Source organism: Coturnix japonica, chromosome 3 (genome assembly GCF_001577835.2).
Source record: "Coturnix japonica isolate 7356 chromosome 3, Coturnix japonica 2.1, whole genome shotgun sequence".
NCBI lineage: Eukaryota > Metazoa > Chordata > Aves > Galliformes > Phasianidae > Coturnix > Coturnix japonica.
Window position 1 is genome coordinate 80,858,042 of NC_029518.1, and position 14,043 is coordinate 80,872,084.

General features: G+C 42.8%; 1 protein-coding gene across 1 annotated transcript in view; it reads right to left on the reverse strand.

The window, feature by feature from the left end:
• Positions 1-12,664, reverse strand: part of AGPAT5 (1-acylglycerol-3-phosphate O-acyltransferase 5) — a 54,006-nt gene extending 41,342 nt beyond the window's left edge. The window contains exon 1 of the mRNA XM_015859300.1: positions 12,199-12,664. Coding sequence (XP_015714786.1) covers positions 12,199-12,417 — 219 coding nt within the window. The 5' untranslated portion in view covers positions 12,418-12,664. The remainder of the gene's footprint in view (positions 1-12,198) is intronic.
• Positions 12,665-14,043: the final 1,379 nt, after the last annotated feature.

Sequence of the window (14,043 nt, forward strand, 5' to 3'; positions counted from 1 at the left end):
CAATTTCTGTGAATCCAAAACCTTTAGATAAATTGGAGTACTGAGTAAAAATTGTAGCTGAAGGACACAACACAAAACTCTTCTTCATGGTCTGCAGAAAAGAAAACCAGCTGAATTTGTGCTATTCCTTCCAGCAATGTCTCCATAGAATTCCCTGCTGCTACAGACCACGCAATAGTAACCAATCCCTTTTCCAGACTGCTGGTGCAGAAGGTATCAGGGGAACAAACACAGTGAAGGCAAGCATTTGAGTGCTTTACCAAATGGAAAAACAAGTGTTCACGGTGCCAGGTTACGCACATGTCCCTTTTGAAGCAACCTGAAGAGTTCAACATAGCGGTTTTCCATGAAGTGAAGGAGGTGGGAACATTTGCAGACACTGGTCGGCCAGCACCAGGTAAGAGGCACAGGATGTGGTTGTGAGGCAACTTCCAGTTCCAGGAGAACCTAACACATTGCATTCAAGATATTTTATGCAAGCTCTCCAAATGCCAACAGCATGAATACATATTTCACATACTTATCAGTTGGAGAGACTGAGAAGGTAAATATGTTGTCACAGTGAAGCAAGTAAGGCACTCGTTTGTTTGAATAGGTGCTTTCTTGTTTATTAAAAATAAAAAAGGAAAAAGAAAAAAAAAAAAGCAGGAAAAAAACCACAATGAAGGTCCAGCAGAGAAAATAAGTTGCTCTTCCTTTCAACACAGCAAGCCAAACTGAGCAGAGATCTGAGGGAAAGTAGTTAAAACGCAGATTTGTAGTCTACAATTACAAACATAACCTGAGTACAGAGCATCAAAATCTGCTCTTTCAGTCATGTTACAGTTATTACACAGCCCAGTCCGCAATAGCAGGTTGTTACTGCTGGTAAATCCAATTCAGACTGGGACAGATAAAGGAAAGTGGATATTAATGGGTTCCCTTCCATAAAAGGGCCAGGATTCCAATATCCACATGCTCAGTGGGCACAAAGCATATCTTGGAGGAGTCAAGATAGAGGAGGCCACAAGTTTCCCTACAAAGGAAACTTATCAACTCAGTGATAGGCTGATCCAGGCATGCAAACAGAGGCTCCTGGGTGATCTGGTAATGCAGCTTCTATGTCCATAACAGCCTCTGCTTCTTCCAGTGCAATTTATTCTACACATGTGTGGTAGCTTGCATAGCTATGCAAAGCAGCCCTGTATGGAAGCCACACATCAACAGACTGTAATTTGCAAAAGGCTTCACAGCAACAAGGTGGACACCTCTGAATTAGGCTTCTATTTCTTGTTTAGGAAGCCTGCATACATCAAAGGAAATTAAATAGATTATTTAATCACATCCTAGATACACTGGCTCAGAAAACTGGGCCATGGCAATCTAATTCAAGAGACAAAAGTAATCACGCTATCAGAAGTCCTGCAAGCAGGCCAGCTGGTGACCACAAGAAACTCCAAGCAGAGAGATTACCTTAATACGATAATTGGATGTGGACAGTCATGTGAGCAGTTCAGGAGCTGACCTATACACAGACCTGGCACCTCTGCTTCAATGGCAGGAAGGCAACACAGCTGGCTATTGGTAAAAATGCAGGCCACCTCCTCTGACATCCTTCTCCCTGTTCATGGAAATCAGGTATGAATTGTAGAATACTGCTCACTTCACTATTTTTCCAGTAATGGAAGGGATGTGCGCTGGGACATGTTGCAGCAAAAAAGGTGGAGTGTTCAGAACAGTCAAAAAGTTAGCTTCAAACACCAAGGCAACACTGACTGGAAAGATGACTAAAAGCAGAGATACAGTAACAGAACATTCCTTCCCTCTCTTAAGAGGAAGACAAGAGGAACAGAACACTGCAGAAATCCAACATGTTACTTAAAAAAGCCATATAAATCGTATGCATTCAGCTTTGCTCCCCTTAAAACACACAGTTCTCTCCACTTCCCTGTTTCTGCCTGACTACTTTTAGAACCTGGACTGCAAGCTATTCAGAACAAGAGCTTCTTTGTTAGCTGTGCATTGCTACAACCGGAGTGCTTATTAAAATAATTGGTATCCTAAGATGAATTTTGCATCTTATTGGCAAAGAGACTGGAAATAATTTTGTGGCAAAAGGGTGGGTTTTGCATCAACAAACCTCCAAAGGAACTTCTAGATATGACTCTAAAGTCAATGCTCAACCCCAGGCAAGTTGACTTCTGAAGCACTGCTGTTGTGGCAAGAGAGCTACTGTAACAGTAACGTATTGAACTTTAATAGCACAGGTATCATGTGGGAAGTTGTTTAAATTCCCATTTCTCCTAAAATTCTGCCTGGTGACATAACCGGCTGGTTTGAACTTCTCAACAAAGCATCTCAGGTCACAAAAACCTATTTGTCCTGACTGACAAGAAGCAGCCTCAAGGCAGGACACAACTGGGGGCCCCTCCTTGATGCCACAGATTACACAAGTTTCCAGATACTCTACTACAAGTATTTGAAAATGGTTATCTTTCTCCACAGGAGACAGGAAAGCACTTTTATTCTCATTTAACAAATACACCTATTTCTATACCACATACCATAAAGGTATGAAACTTCATAGTTAGGTAGTTTAATTGCCACCACTGTATGACAGTAAACCAAGCAACAGCAGTAAGTATCGCACTCATTTCAAGCCCAGTCCTGTAAGATGAATGAAGCACTTATTATAGATGAGCACTATCATTCATTTAACTGGACTAGTTTTGTTAGTAATTCCTGCTTGCCTGGATCTTCTACATATGCTACACAGAGGACTGAGACATTAAAGACCTCTATGGAGGCATTATCTGCCTGTTTTTATAGCCCTCCCCAAAGCCCCATCTAGTGATTTACAACAGAACATGACAATTTTATTCACAGATTTATTTCCAATCTGACCAAAAGATTAATTTCAGAGGGAACAAGCTGTCACAATCAAAGTATGTCGGGGCAATTTCAGTTTGTATTTACTCAAACAATGATCCTCAACTACACAGATTCAGATACGGAACATAACCCAGAAGCAGGAGTTCTTGGCTTCTGGTGTAGCTCAGTGCTGCAGAATGGGATTCACAATGCTGCACTACTGAGCCTGCCAGCTTTGAATTGCCAGGATATAGGCCACTGAAAACAGATGCAGATCTTAAATCCCATCCTGCCCTAAAACACTGCTCAGTGCTTTCAAAAGGTTCATCTGAGGACGGGGATTCTCTCCTCTGAAAACACACCGCTAAATGCAGCTTTTCAAAGAAGTGTATGTTGAAAGAACTGAACTGCTGCAGTGCATCAGTACAGCCTGTGCTCATTAACTCATTAAGCTAAAGAGAGGTACCATCATTTCTTCACTTTTTCGTTTCTTAAATAGAAAAAAAGAGCTCAAACCTTGCTTTCAAGGTTCCCAGCCCTTCCGGCATACAATCAATACCATCTGAATCTGCTCTTTTACTGCATGTTTTTCAGACACATATAACATATGTGATGTGAAAAGAGATTATTAATAAACTGAGATTTCCACAGGAGGGTTTTTCTGAACATCTGGCACCTTGGTATGATGCAAAGCCAACACATGCCTTCCAGCACAAGAGTGGAAGGAAGTTTCACGTGTTTTGTTATAAGAGAATGACACTCTCACGCAATCCATAGGCATCTCTGAAGAATTTTTCCTCAGATTTTTGTCATTTCCTTAAAAGAAAGGAAAAAAATGACCCACAGTCAATGTAACTATTGTTCACTTTGCTACTCACCTGTAGTGCGAAGTATGTAATGTCTTCCCCCCCAATTAAAAAATTACAGGGACTTGGTACATTAAGCACATTCTGAAAACTTAATCATTTGGCATCTCGTATCATCAAGAAACCCTGGGTAGTGACGTTATTCTCATCATTCCTCCAGTTATAGCTCTTAATAATGGGTTCTCTGCTTTTAAATGTGAAGGACTCCAAGAAAGAATCATGGAATCATAGAATTATCCAGGTTGGGAAAGACCTTGAAGATCATCAAGTCCAACCGCAGCCTAACCATAGTACCCTAACTCTAAATCTAAATCACATCACTGCTAAATCATATCCCTGAGCACCACATCCAAATGGCTCTTAAACACATCCAGGGATGGCGATTCAACAAACTCCGTGGGGAGCCTGTTCCAGTACTTAAAGAAAAGAAAGAATTCATTAAATCCTTACCTGTAAAACTCATACAAGTGAGCACACCAAGTACAGACTGAACTGGTACAACATTATCAGTGAGTGATGCATGGGGATGATGAAGAAATCTCCACTTTATTTGGAATAAGCCTTTCCATACATTTTTTTCCAGTTCATACTTAGAATTTCAGCAAAATGGGCTTCTAGGAAGAGGCAAACCCACCTTTTACACAGCAGAAGACAGGCAGGAAGGTGTCTGAGCTAGCTCTAATTTGGCTCCAGACCCAAAAACAGCAAACTTAAGTCAGCTTCAAGAAAAACTGAAGCTAACATCCCTGTTGTACCTTCCCTCACCATCACAGCACAGAAATGCACTGGTTCACCTGCACCTCACTCAGCACAGTGCATCATGTTTGCTTACACAAAAGGAACATGCCCTCCAGATTACCAAGAAGCTTCAGAAAATGGGACCAAGTTTTCAAGTTCAAGAGGAAAACAACTATCACAATACAGTTGGAAGTCGTACTGTTTTTCCTTATGTTTAGGTACCTGCCTAAATACAGGAGTTCAACCAAATCATAGGTACTTAGTTTTACTACTGAAGGAAAAAAATAAGAGAGAAAGTCATCAAGCCAGCATGAAGCACAGTTTTCTAGTCCCACGCTGAGGAGCTAAACTGTAACAGGGCAGATGACAAGTAGCAAGTGACAGATATGAAATGAAGAAAAGAAGAAAATAATTTCCGTTTTTTCATCCCAAATCTCTTCAGAGCATAAATTCAAACTGACAGAACAAAGATTAAAGAACACATTTCCCCGGAGAAGTTATGCTTCCTCATAATTGTAACATCAAAATCTTTGACATCTGAGCCTACTTTATCTAATACAACTAAAACTGAGAATAAAAGAGACACTCTGTAAGCCCGAGGTAAATAGACTGCAATAATTGGAGTCAAACATTTAACTAGGAATAGAATCTTCTCAAGAGTCTGATGGCTTAGCAGCAGGAGAAAAACTTCTCAATTAACAACCACCCTTACGTAAAGTATCTGGATGTGTTATGCAAGATGAAGGAAAGGACAGGGAACAAAAGAAAATCACAGAATTGCAGAATCACAGAATGACCTGGGTTGGAAGGGACCTCAAGGATCATGTAGTTCCAACCCCCCTGCCTGGCAGGGCCACCAAACATACACATTTACTAGATCAGGTTGCCCAAGGCCCTGTCCAACCTGGTCTTGAACACCTCCAAGGACGGGGCATCCACAACCTCCCTGGGCAGCCTGTTCCAGGGCCTAACCACTCTTCTAGTGAAGAAACCATGGAAAAATCCATACAGAACTCCATAGACCAGGATCCACCAAAACTCCGGGATTTTCTGACGTATACATTGCTGTTTTTAAAATTTAAGTATACAAGAGAGAATTAGGGGAAGTGGCTTTAAACTGGATGGGGGTAGATTTAGACTTAGATATTAGGAAGAAATCCTTTACTGTGAGGGTGATGAGACACTGGTTGTCCAGAGAGGCTGTGGATGCCCCCTCCTGGGAAGCATTCGAAGACAGGCTGGATGGGGCTTTGAGCAACATGGTCTACAGGAGGTGCCCCTGCCTATTAGCAGGCAGATAAAACTGGATGATCTTAAAGGTTCCTTCCAATCCAAAGCGTTCTATGACATTAGTTTTAAATCAAAGACAGTATTAGGCAAGGATGACATAAAATTCAGGTTCAGTTTTGACTTGTCAATTAGAAAATAAATGCCAGGGAAACAACCACATAAAACTTCTGAATTATGAACCCAGACTGCAGTAGTTTCGGTGCAGGTAACTGATAACTTGTTTCTAAGGCAGCTAATAAAAATGAGTAAACAAAAACTGTTTTTCAAATATCAGGGGGTGGGACGGAGAGCTGAACCTGCAATGACCATGCAGTATTCCCACACTACATCCTCTCCAGATTGTCCCTGTGCCAGAAGCTGCAGCATACAACAATCCTAGCTGATGTCCAAAAGAACCGGTGCCACGGTGGATTTTCACCTTCACAGCTGTAACCAAAGGCAGCCTGAACAGAAATTAAGACACACACAAATATATCTCCAGCAAAATCTGAAAGAGCGCAAAGCTTACACAGCTCATGTATCTATTTTCGTTGCCTCACACCACAGCTGAACGTAGGAGTCTAAAATTAGATATACATTTCAGTGTGAAGGCAGCATCCCTTAGGCTTAGCAGGTATCATTTAATGTCTTCTACTATAGTACACAGGACTTTGTTGTAATACTATAAAAGACTCGCACACCTGGAGAGAACTGCTGTCTGAAATCTCTAATGAGACGAGCCAGGGCAAGCTGCCTTCACGGAGCCAGCACCACACCACGAACATTTCTTTGCAAAGAGCAGGGCTTCTTTCAGAAGTTTACCACACAAAAATGAATCACTAGACTACACCCTCAGTTTTTCTCTTTTCATCACATTCCCTCTATTTATTTCACTACTTTCACCCTTAGCCAAACTATAGCTTACAACTACCTTTACCCCTCAATAAGCCTCCCAAGAGCTAACAGCTTCACATTGTGCCTGCACCGCCTACGAGAGCTGCTGTTGCCCATTCACACTATTTTCAAAGCATGCCATAAGCCAAGCACAGTTCAGGACTAAGAAGGAAGATGCAAGCCTTCCAAGGCTCCCTCTGCCCTTGGGGCTTGCCTTATCTGCAGTACTCTGTCTCCCAGCTCCAGAACCTCCCACGACTCACTCCCCCATTCTCCAAGCTGTCAGGCCAGCCACACAGGCTGGGGGGAGAACTCAGACCTCACACACACCTACAGAAAAAGGCTAAAAAATGATGAAGCTCAGCTACAGGCACCTTCCTTGGAAACACAACCAGGGAAGGATGAGATGCAGCATTTCCTCTTAACTTTCTGGTTGAAGCGTTTGCCCAGGTGCTTATCCTATAGGCATTCAGCCCCTGTCACATCTCTGGACAGAAAGCAATTCTCCCATTCTCAACAAAATGACTGGGTGTTGTGTTGAGGGACATGGTTTAGTGGGAGCTATTGGTAATAGGTGAACGGTTGGACTGGATGATCTTTTAGGTCTTTTCCAACCTTGGTGATTTTATGATTCAACCAAGCTGTCTCACCAGCAAAGCTGCTGTCCTGGGAATAAAGATGGACACAGGCCTCCTAACTCTCACTTCTAGACGGAAAGCTGCAACAGTGGGAATCTCTATCCTCACCTTTTGCACTGAGCTCTCCTCATGGACCTCTTAGGAAGCCAATCACAGAGCCCAGGCTCTACTTCACAAGATAGAACAGTCAACAGTTCAGTAACACGGTGCATTTGCAAAGTTTTAATATGTTCAAATCCTAAGTAGTTTTCAACCTTGTTGAAACATGGCAGTCCAAGCTTCAATATGAACCTAGGAAGTTCATATCAAATGCAGTATTGAAAGTATTTCATTGCTTAGCTGGGATCCCACGTGTTTTTCAATATCATTGTTAGATTCCAGCAGCCCTTCCAGAGTCCTGCGATGACAAGGAAAAACAGAATTTCATAGTACCTTTAATGAAAGCACCACTTCCAAAAATTCCTGTTCAGAAGGAAGCGGGGGGTTGGGCAAGAGCTGACACAAGCATCGAACAAAATCCACACACATTAATTCAGTCATGGATTTTGTTCAATTGTCAAGTCTTTCAGATGGAAAACGATCCTTTAGGAAGAGGTCCAAGTGATGATTTCTTTATTATTTCTTCACCGTCATTCCATACAAAATATCAAACACCATTACAAGAAAAAGAAAAAAAGCAGAAAAAAAGAAAAAAGCTGAAGAACATTTAGTCCTCAGCTGATCTGAAACATGTGCACAAACACAATAGGCATTAATTTCATTGCCCTGACAGCAACCGGGATAAGATGCTAAGGGTCACAGGGAGATGACAGCATTCATCACGCTGAATTACTCGTCCTTTCAGCCCTTCAAGCAGCCTAATCAAGGGCACGTTCTCAGTTATTTCAGTTTTCTGATTCTATGCTAAGATCCAATTGTTCATTGTCTGTGCTGTCTGAACGTAGGAGACTGAACTCCCCTAAAGCATTGAAGAGAAAAGCAGTCAGACAGTCACACTATCCACATGCTATTGGATGACCAGGAAACTTGGGGCCAAATCTACAGTTAGCACAAGCAAATTTAAGTCCTCCAAAGCACAAGAATTGCACCTGTTTGCATCAGTGACAGCGCTGCCACATCGCTGATAAATCAACACTCTTCACTCTCTAAGACTTTCTACTCACTTCACACTGACTTCAAGCATCTCCTACATATTCTTTCTCGAAAAGGGTATAGTAGCACCTTCTGCAGCATCCAGCAGGACAGGTGAGACTCAAAATAACTGCACTTGTATCCAAAGCAACATACAGAAAAACAAGGCCATTCTTCCTGCTCCACTTCTCAACAGATCACCTTTACAGATTTGCTTCGTTATGACTTTATAATCCTGGAGACCGTTGAAGAGTACTGTCACGATGCCAGGCACAGATTAATTTTATGTATTTATAGCTCCTTAATAAAATTCATGGATATGTGCCAAGCTGCAATTGCACCAGCAAATCTACAGAACACAGCAGGATTTGTGTTTTATGGTCATAACGCTTCTGTCCAGTTTATCTAATTCATAGGACTAGCAGGTCCTGGGCTGGTTTTTTATTTGGTACACTAAATACTGGTACTTCAATTTTCTAAAGCCAAACCTTGCATGACGCCCTTTCAATGTGACTGTTTAAATTAATGCGTAAATTAATGCATTTACAGGATTCTACTATTACTGGAAAACCTTTACCAACCCCCCTCTTAGCTCAAGTTCTACTTGGGTTTGGCAAAAAAAATCCTTTAGGTAGAAACAAAATTAACAGATCTGACTAAAAATGTAAGACAGGAAAGTATTATAGTACAAGAAAACTTAAAAATACAAACAAAAACACACACCTCACAACTTCTACTTATTTAATATGCCGCTCTTTAGAACGTAAATACTCAGTACTGGTCCACAAGCATAGCTCTGTATTTATCTTAGATCTCAGGTCAAATACTTAAGAGAAAGACTTAAGAGAAAGGGAAACTCTTACTCTTTCAAGGCTTCCTGTCTTGCAGCTCAGATCATCACCCTACCTAGCTACATTTCACTACTGACATGTTCCCTATGCAGATGAAATGTCTTCCTAACGCCAACTGGAATTTCTGTTTTAATAAATTTAGTTTAAGACGCCCAAGTCAAAGAGAACAAAAGAACAAAATCCTCATGTGTATGGTTGTGAGGGAAAGACAGGATAAAGCACTTTATGGGCTAAAAGCTGTTGGTGCTAGGAGCATAGCTAGGAGATCTGGTTTAGGGGTGTTTCTGTAGGTATGGTAAAGGGAGGACAGTTGGACTAGATGATCTTATAGGTCCTTTCCAACCTTGTGATTCTGTGATTCAAAAGCTGTGCAAAGAAACTTCATTTCCTAATATATAAAGGTTTAAAAAATAAAATCAAGATACGCTACTATTTTATTCAGTACAAAAGTAATCCATGTTCAAGATTCAAAGCAACTCTTAGCCTATTAGCGCTCCCCTGCCACTGAACACAGAAACTTCAACAAAGCTATTATTTGAAGATAAGACATCTCAAATATTCTTAACAGCCTTGGAGTGCTGTAGTACTGAAAAATCACAAAGGCACTACACATAAGAAGCCAAAGAATGCCAAGCAGAACATTACATTAAAGACTTCCTTTGTTTTGGGGTAAGACTGTGACAGTGCTAAGAAAACGTCACTTCAGGCACCTGTGTAATTTCATTGCGTGGTCTCACTGAAGTCATTCTTTTACAGTACTCTCATGGATGAATCTGTTGGCTTCCCACAGATCTAGTCACAAAAATTAGCCCAGAAAATTTCAATTGATTGAAAAAAAATAACACACCTCAAAAATGAAGCTGAATTCTTCCTCCCAGAGACTACAATGTCTTAAGCTTGGTAAAAGTGTTTTTATGAAGGTACATAATATTCTCATGTTTTGGAGAGGAGACAGCATTTAACAGTGCCACACTTCTGCATCCAATTAAATGCCTTAAAGCAGCTCTTGAGTTACCATCCCAACCTCAAATACTCAGGCATATGTTGTGAGTTTCAAGTTAAACAAATTCATATTTGCATGAGCAGGTCTCGAAGGAAACCCTCTTTCTCCTCCTCAAGCAAATGGGAGATACTCCCAATTAAATGAAACACAACTATTAAGGATTCTCCCCTCTTAACTCTCTGTAAACATATCACGCTTTATATGTTTTTATTTAGCTTTGAGTCTCAGTTACTATCTTAACTGATGACATAAGCCTAGCTGGTTTTATGGGCCTTGCTTTGTTTTTTCAGCACTGTCTCTATCACTTTATCTACCCCTAAGATCATCCATTCACAAACAAAGCACCTCTACTTTCACCTTGCTCTAACTGATCACCTGTACCAGCCTCCCCTTTCTTCCTACATGAAAAAGGTTTCATCCATGTAAGCAAAGAAAATAAAGACAGACAATGGAGGCCTTTTTGTCTATTTTGGTGATCATTGCCCTTTCTGTACCTTAACACGTCAGGCATCTTCTGTGGAAAAGTTCTTATCAGAAGTTCTAAGCGGCTGCTACTGTGTGCACATAGTTTGTGGGAAATCTGAATAATTTCCCTGTTACAGTTTATATCTCGATTTTCTTCTCCCTCATCTTTCAAGGGGTTGAATTGGAGTACTGTGCTGCTGCTTGTGGCGGCTAATTACTGAAGTACATTACTACACATCAAAATGCCTGCAATAAAGATAGAAAATAAGGGAGATAAAACACCAAGTACTTCACCTGTGAATTGCTGGGCTTTTTGTGTGCTTTTTTTAAATTAAATCACAAGTTAACTAGTTCAGACAAGACGGAAGGGTGAGGTGTCACAAGCTACAAGCTGAGTCAATCAATAACTAATGAAGGCTAAGAGAAGACTTCAGTTTCCTCTTGTATTCTTTCCATTCAACCTGATGCCAAAGCGTGCCATTTTGCTCTCTCTCCCCAGCTGGCCTTGTGGGTTTCCATGAGAGCTGCTATTAAGCGAGGCCTACAACTGCAGGTCGGGAGCAGAAATTAGCAGAGACCTAGCCTGATTTTGAAAGAAACGTATAATAAAACAGCTTAAGCTGCAAATATCAAGGACCTATTTGTACCAGCTCTGTAACTTGCCAATCAACACGTAAACGCTTGTTATTCTTTACCTCCAAGCTGCTGACAATAATTTCAAATAGATTTCAATATCCTCAGACAGGCTGAGGCTCAGGAAGCACCCATCATTTGCTTAGCTGTTCTTTGAATATTCAATTAGAAGTCTCCTTATTTGCTTTACAGATTGTAAACAAATATGTAATTCTTACAAACATTTAACATGTGATGAGAAAATGATGTAGGGTAGTAATATTACTTGCACCCAAACCCTCTGGTAAGGCAGGACAGGCTGCCAGCTCTGCATTAAGCTGAACCTCTGTGCTCCACATTCTGAGGTACTGAATAACCACAGCCCGTGGCTGATCCAAAACTGAGGGCAAAACCCAACAGCAGGTAAACTATGACAGAAGTGGGAAGGTGTAGTAACATGATGTAGATGCATGAAGTGCAATTGTAGCCAGCTATATTTTTATCCACTACCAGTGTAGCACCATGGATGCGCAAAGCAGGCCGCATGGTTCAAGCAGGCTGCCATCCCAGCACTGACAGCGCATGACTGATGTCACATCCCTTCAGCTTCCAACCTGCAAAATGAACATATCACCGGGACTCTGTGAAAAGCATCACTGTGAGAGGGTCAGGACGCGGGTATGAATCTTCCTGGTGCACCCAGAGCGTTAATTGCGGGCAGGGAAGGGCCGAATCCCGCACCTGCACACAGCAACATCCCGCTTCCTCCCCACGGCGGGGACAGCTCTGGGGGCGGGGGCAGCCCGGGGGGAGCCCGGGGAGCAGGACGGGCTCAGCGCTGCCTTCCGCCGCCGTGAGGAAGCCCCGCGCCCCCGGCTCACCTGCACGCCCGCGTAGTTCTCGAAGAAGAAGAGCACCATGCTCTGGTAGATGGTGTAGAGCCGGTCGTCCACCTCGCGGTAGAAGCGAGCGGGGAGGACGGCGGAGAGCAAGCGCCAGGCACCCCAGGCCAGCACGTAGGTGGGCGCCGTGCCCATCATGACGGCGGCGGGCAGGAAGTAGCGCAAAGAGTATGTGTGCAGCACCAGCGACAGCAGCATCTTCCCGCTCGCTCCCGGCCTCACCGGGACACCCACATGGGCAGCGCACTCACACACGGCACGCCGGGCCCGCCGGCCCCATCGCCGCCGCGTTGGGCAGAGCAGAGCAGAGCGGAGCCTCCGGGCGAGGGCGGTGCGGGGGGAGCAGCAATAGCGGCCGCCCCCAGCAGGGAGGCGCGGAGCGGGCACCGGCTCACAGAGCCACGAACGCCGCCTCCGCCACCATATTGCCCGGCAGGGGGAGGAGCCGCCCGGCAGGAAGGCGGCCCCTCGCTGCACAGGGGAACTTCCGGGCGGGTGAGGGGTGGATCTGGCTGGAGCTGAGGCTGCAATTAAAGCCAGCTTTCTTTCTTTTTTTATCCTTCACCCTCTCGTTTTCTGCTAGTGCAGCACTAAGAACAGGAGATGTGCCGCTTTCACCAGCTCCTTATCAGCTACAGTCCACACAATCCTATATGGGTCCTATTTTCTAATGGAAAACTGAGGAAGGAGCTTCTGTTTAGTGCTGCCTACAGTATGGCCGCATGGAAGGGAAAGCGGTTCACCACAGTGCAGGATAGAGAAAGTAATCCAAGTCAGTGCAGAGCAGGTAAAGCTGAGGCCAGGGAGACACAATGAGGTTACACGAACTAGCACTCTTGTGTAACTGGAATGGTGGGACAGGCTGGGGAGGATCCAGTGCTGCTTCACAAAGGAGACTGCAGAGAGACAAGGTTTCAGGGCAAGTAGGTGTGTTTGGCTAATTACACCGCAGTTACAAGTAGAACATGTAGATCAGCAGTCTGTTAAATAAAATGTGAGCTGGAATTGGGAAATGGCAGAGGGTTGGGAAAACATGGGGAAATTCAGCTGGCACAGTGTGGGCTTGTGAGATGGGATTGAAGTCTCAAGTAAACAGACTGTAAATCTGTGTTGGAGTGAAGAGACTGTGAAAGGAATATAAGCATTTGTATGAAGGAATGAACTTGTGACATCTGATGCTATATATGTACAAATGTATCTTTCCTTGCAGGGCTACTGTGAAGATCAGTTTATTTGTACTTCTGTAAAACCTGAATCATTAAAAACATGTGCAGAAATGAACAGTTCTGTCACTGGAAGATGGCTTGACTATCACATAAGATAAGAGCTGAAAATACACATTGATCAAAATGGAAGATAAAATACCAAGCTCATCAAGAAATAACATACATTCTGTGCACTGAATGCACTGGAAGCCTAGTGGAAATGCGGTACCAGATCCCATAGCTGAACTCAAACAAGCAGTCTTAATCTGACATTTGCTGATACAGTTAAGTGCATGACTTCACAACCCTAATAATATTCTTTCAGTTTAGGATTTTAAGAGCCCTTTTGTATGTGTGTTTATATACATGACTATTCTATATTCTTATCTTGAGTCTGACTTAGTCCAGTGATAAAAATTGAGCATCAATACCCTCTGAATTCATTATATATTAAAAGGCACATTCTTTACTGGTGTTTTTACTCTTCTGAAAGCATAGGACATCATTACACCTCCCTCAGCTCTAATGCCAACCATAAACTGTGCCTCTGAGTACTCCCTCAGAATGCTAAGGGATTTTCTCATACTGTTAGTCCCATGACGGTGTTTCACAACTCTGT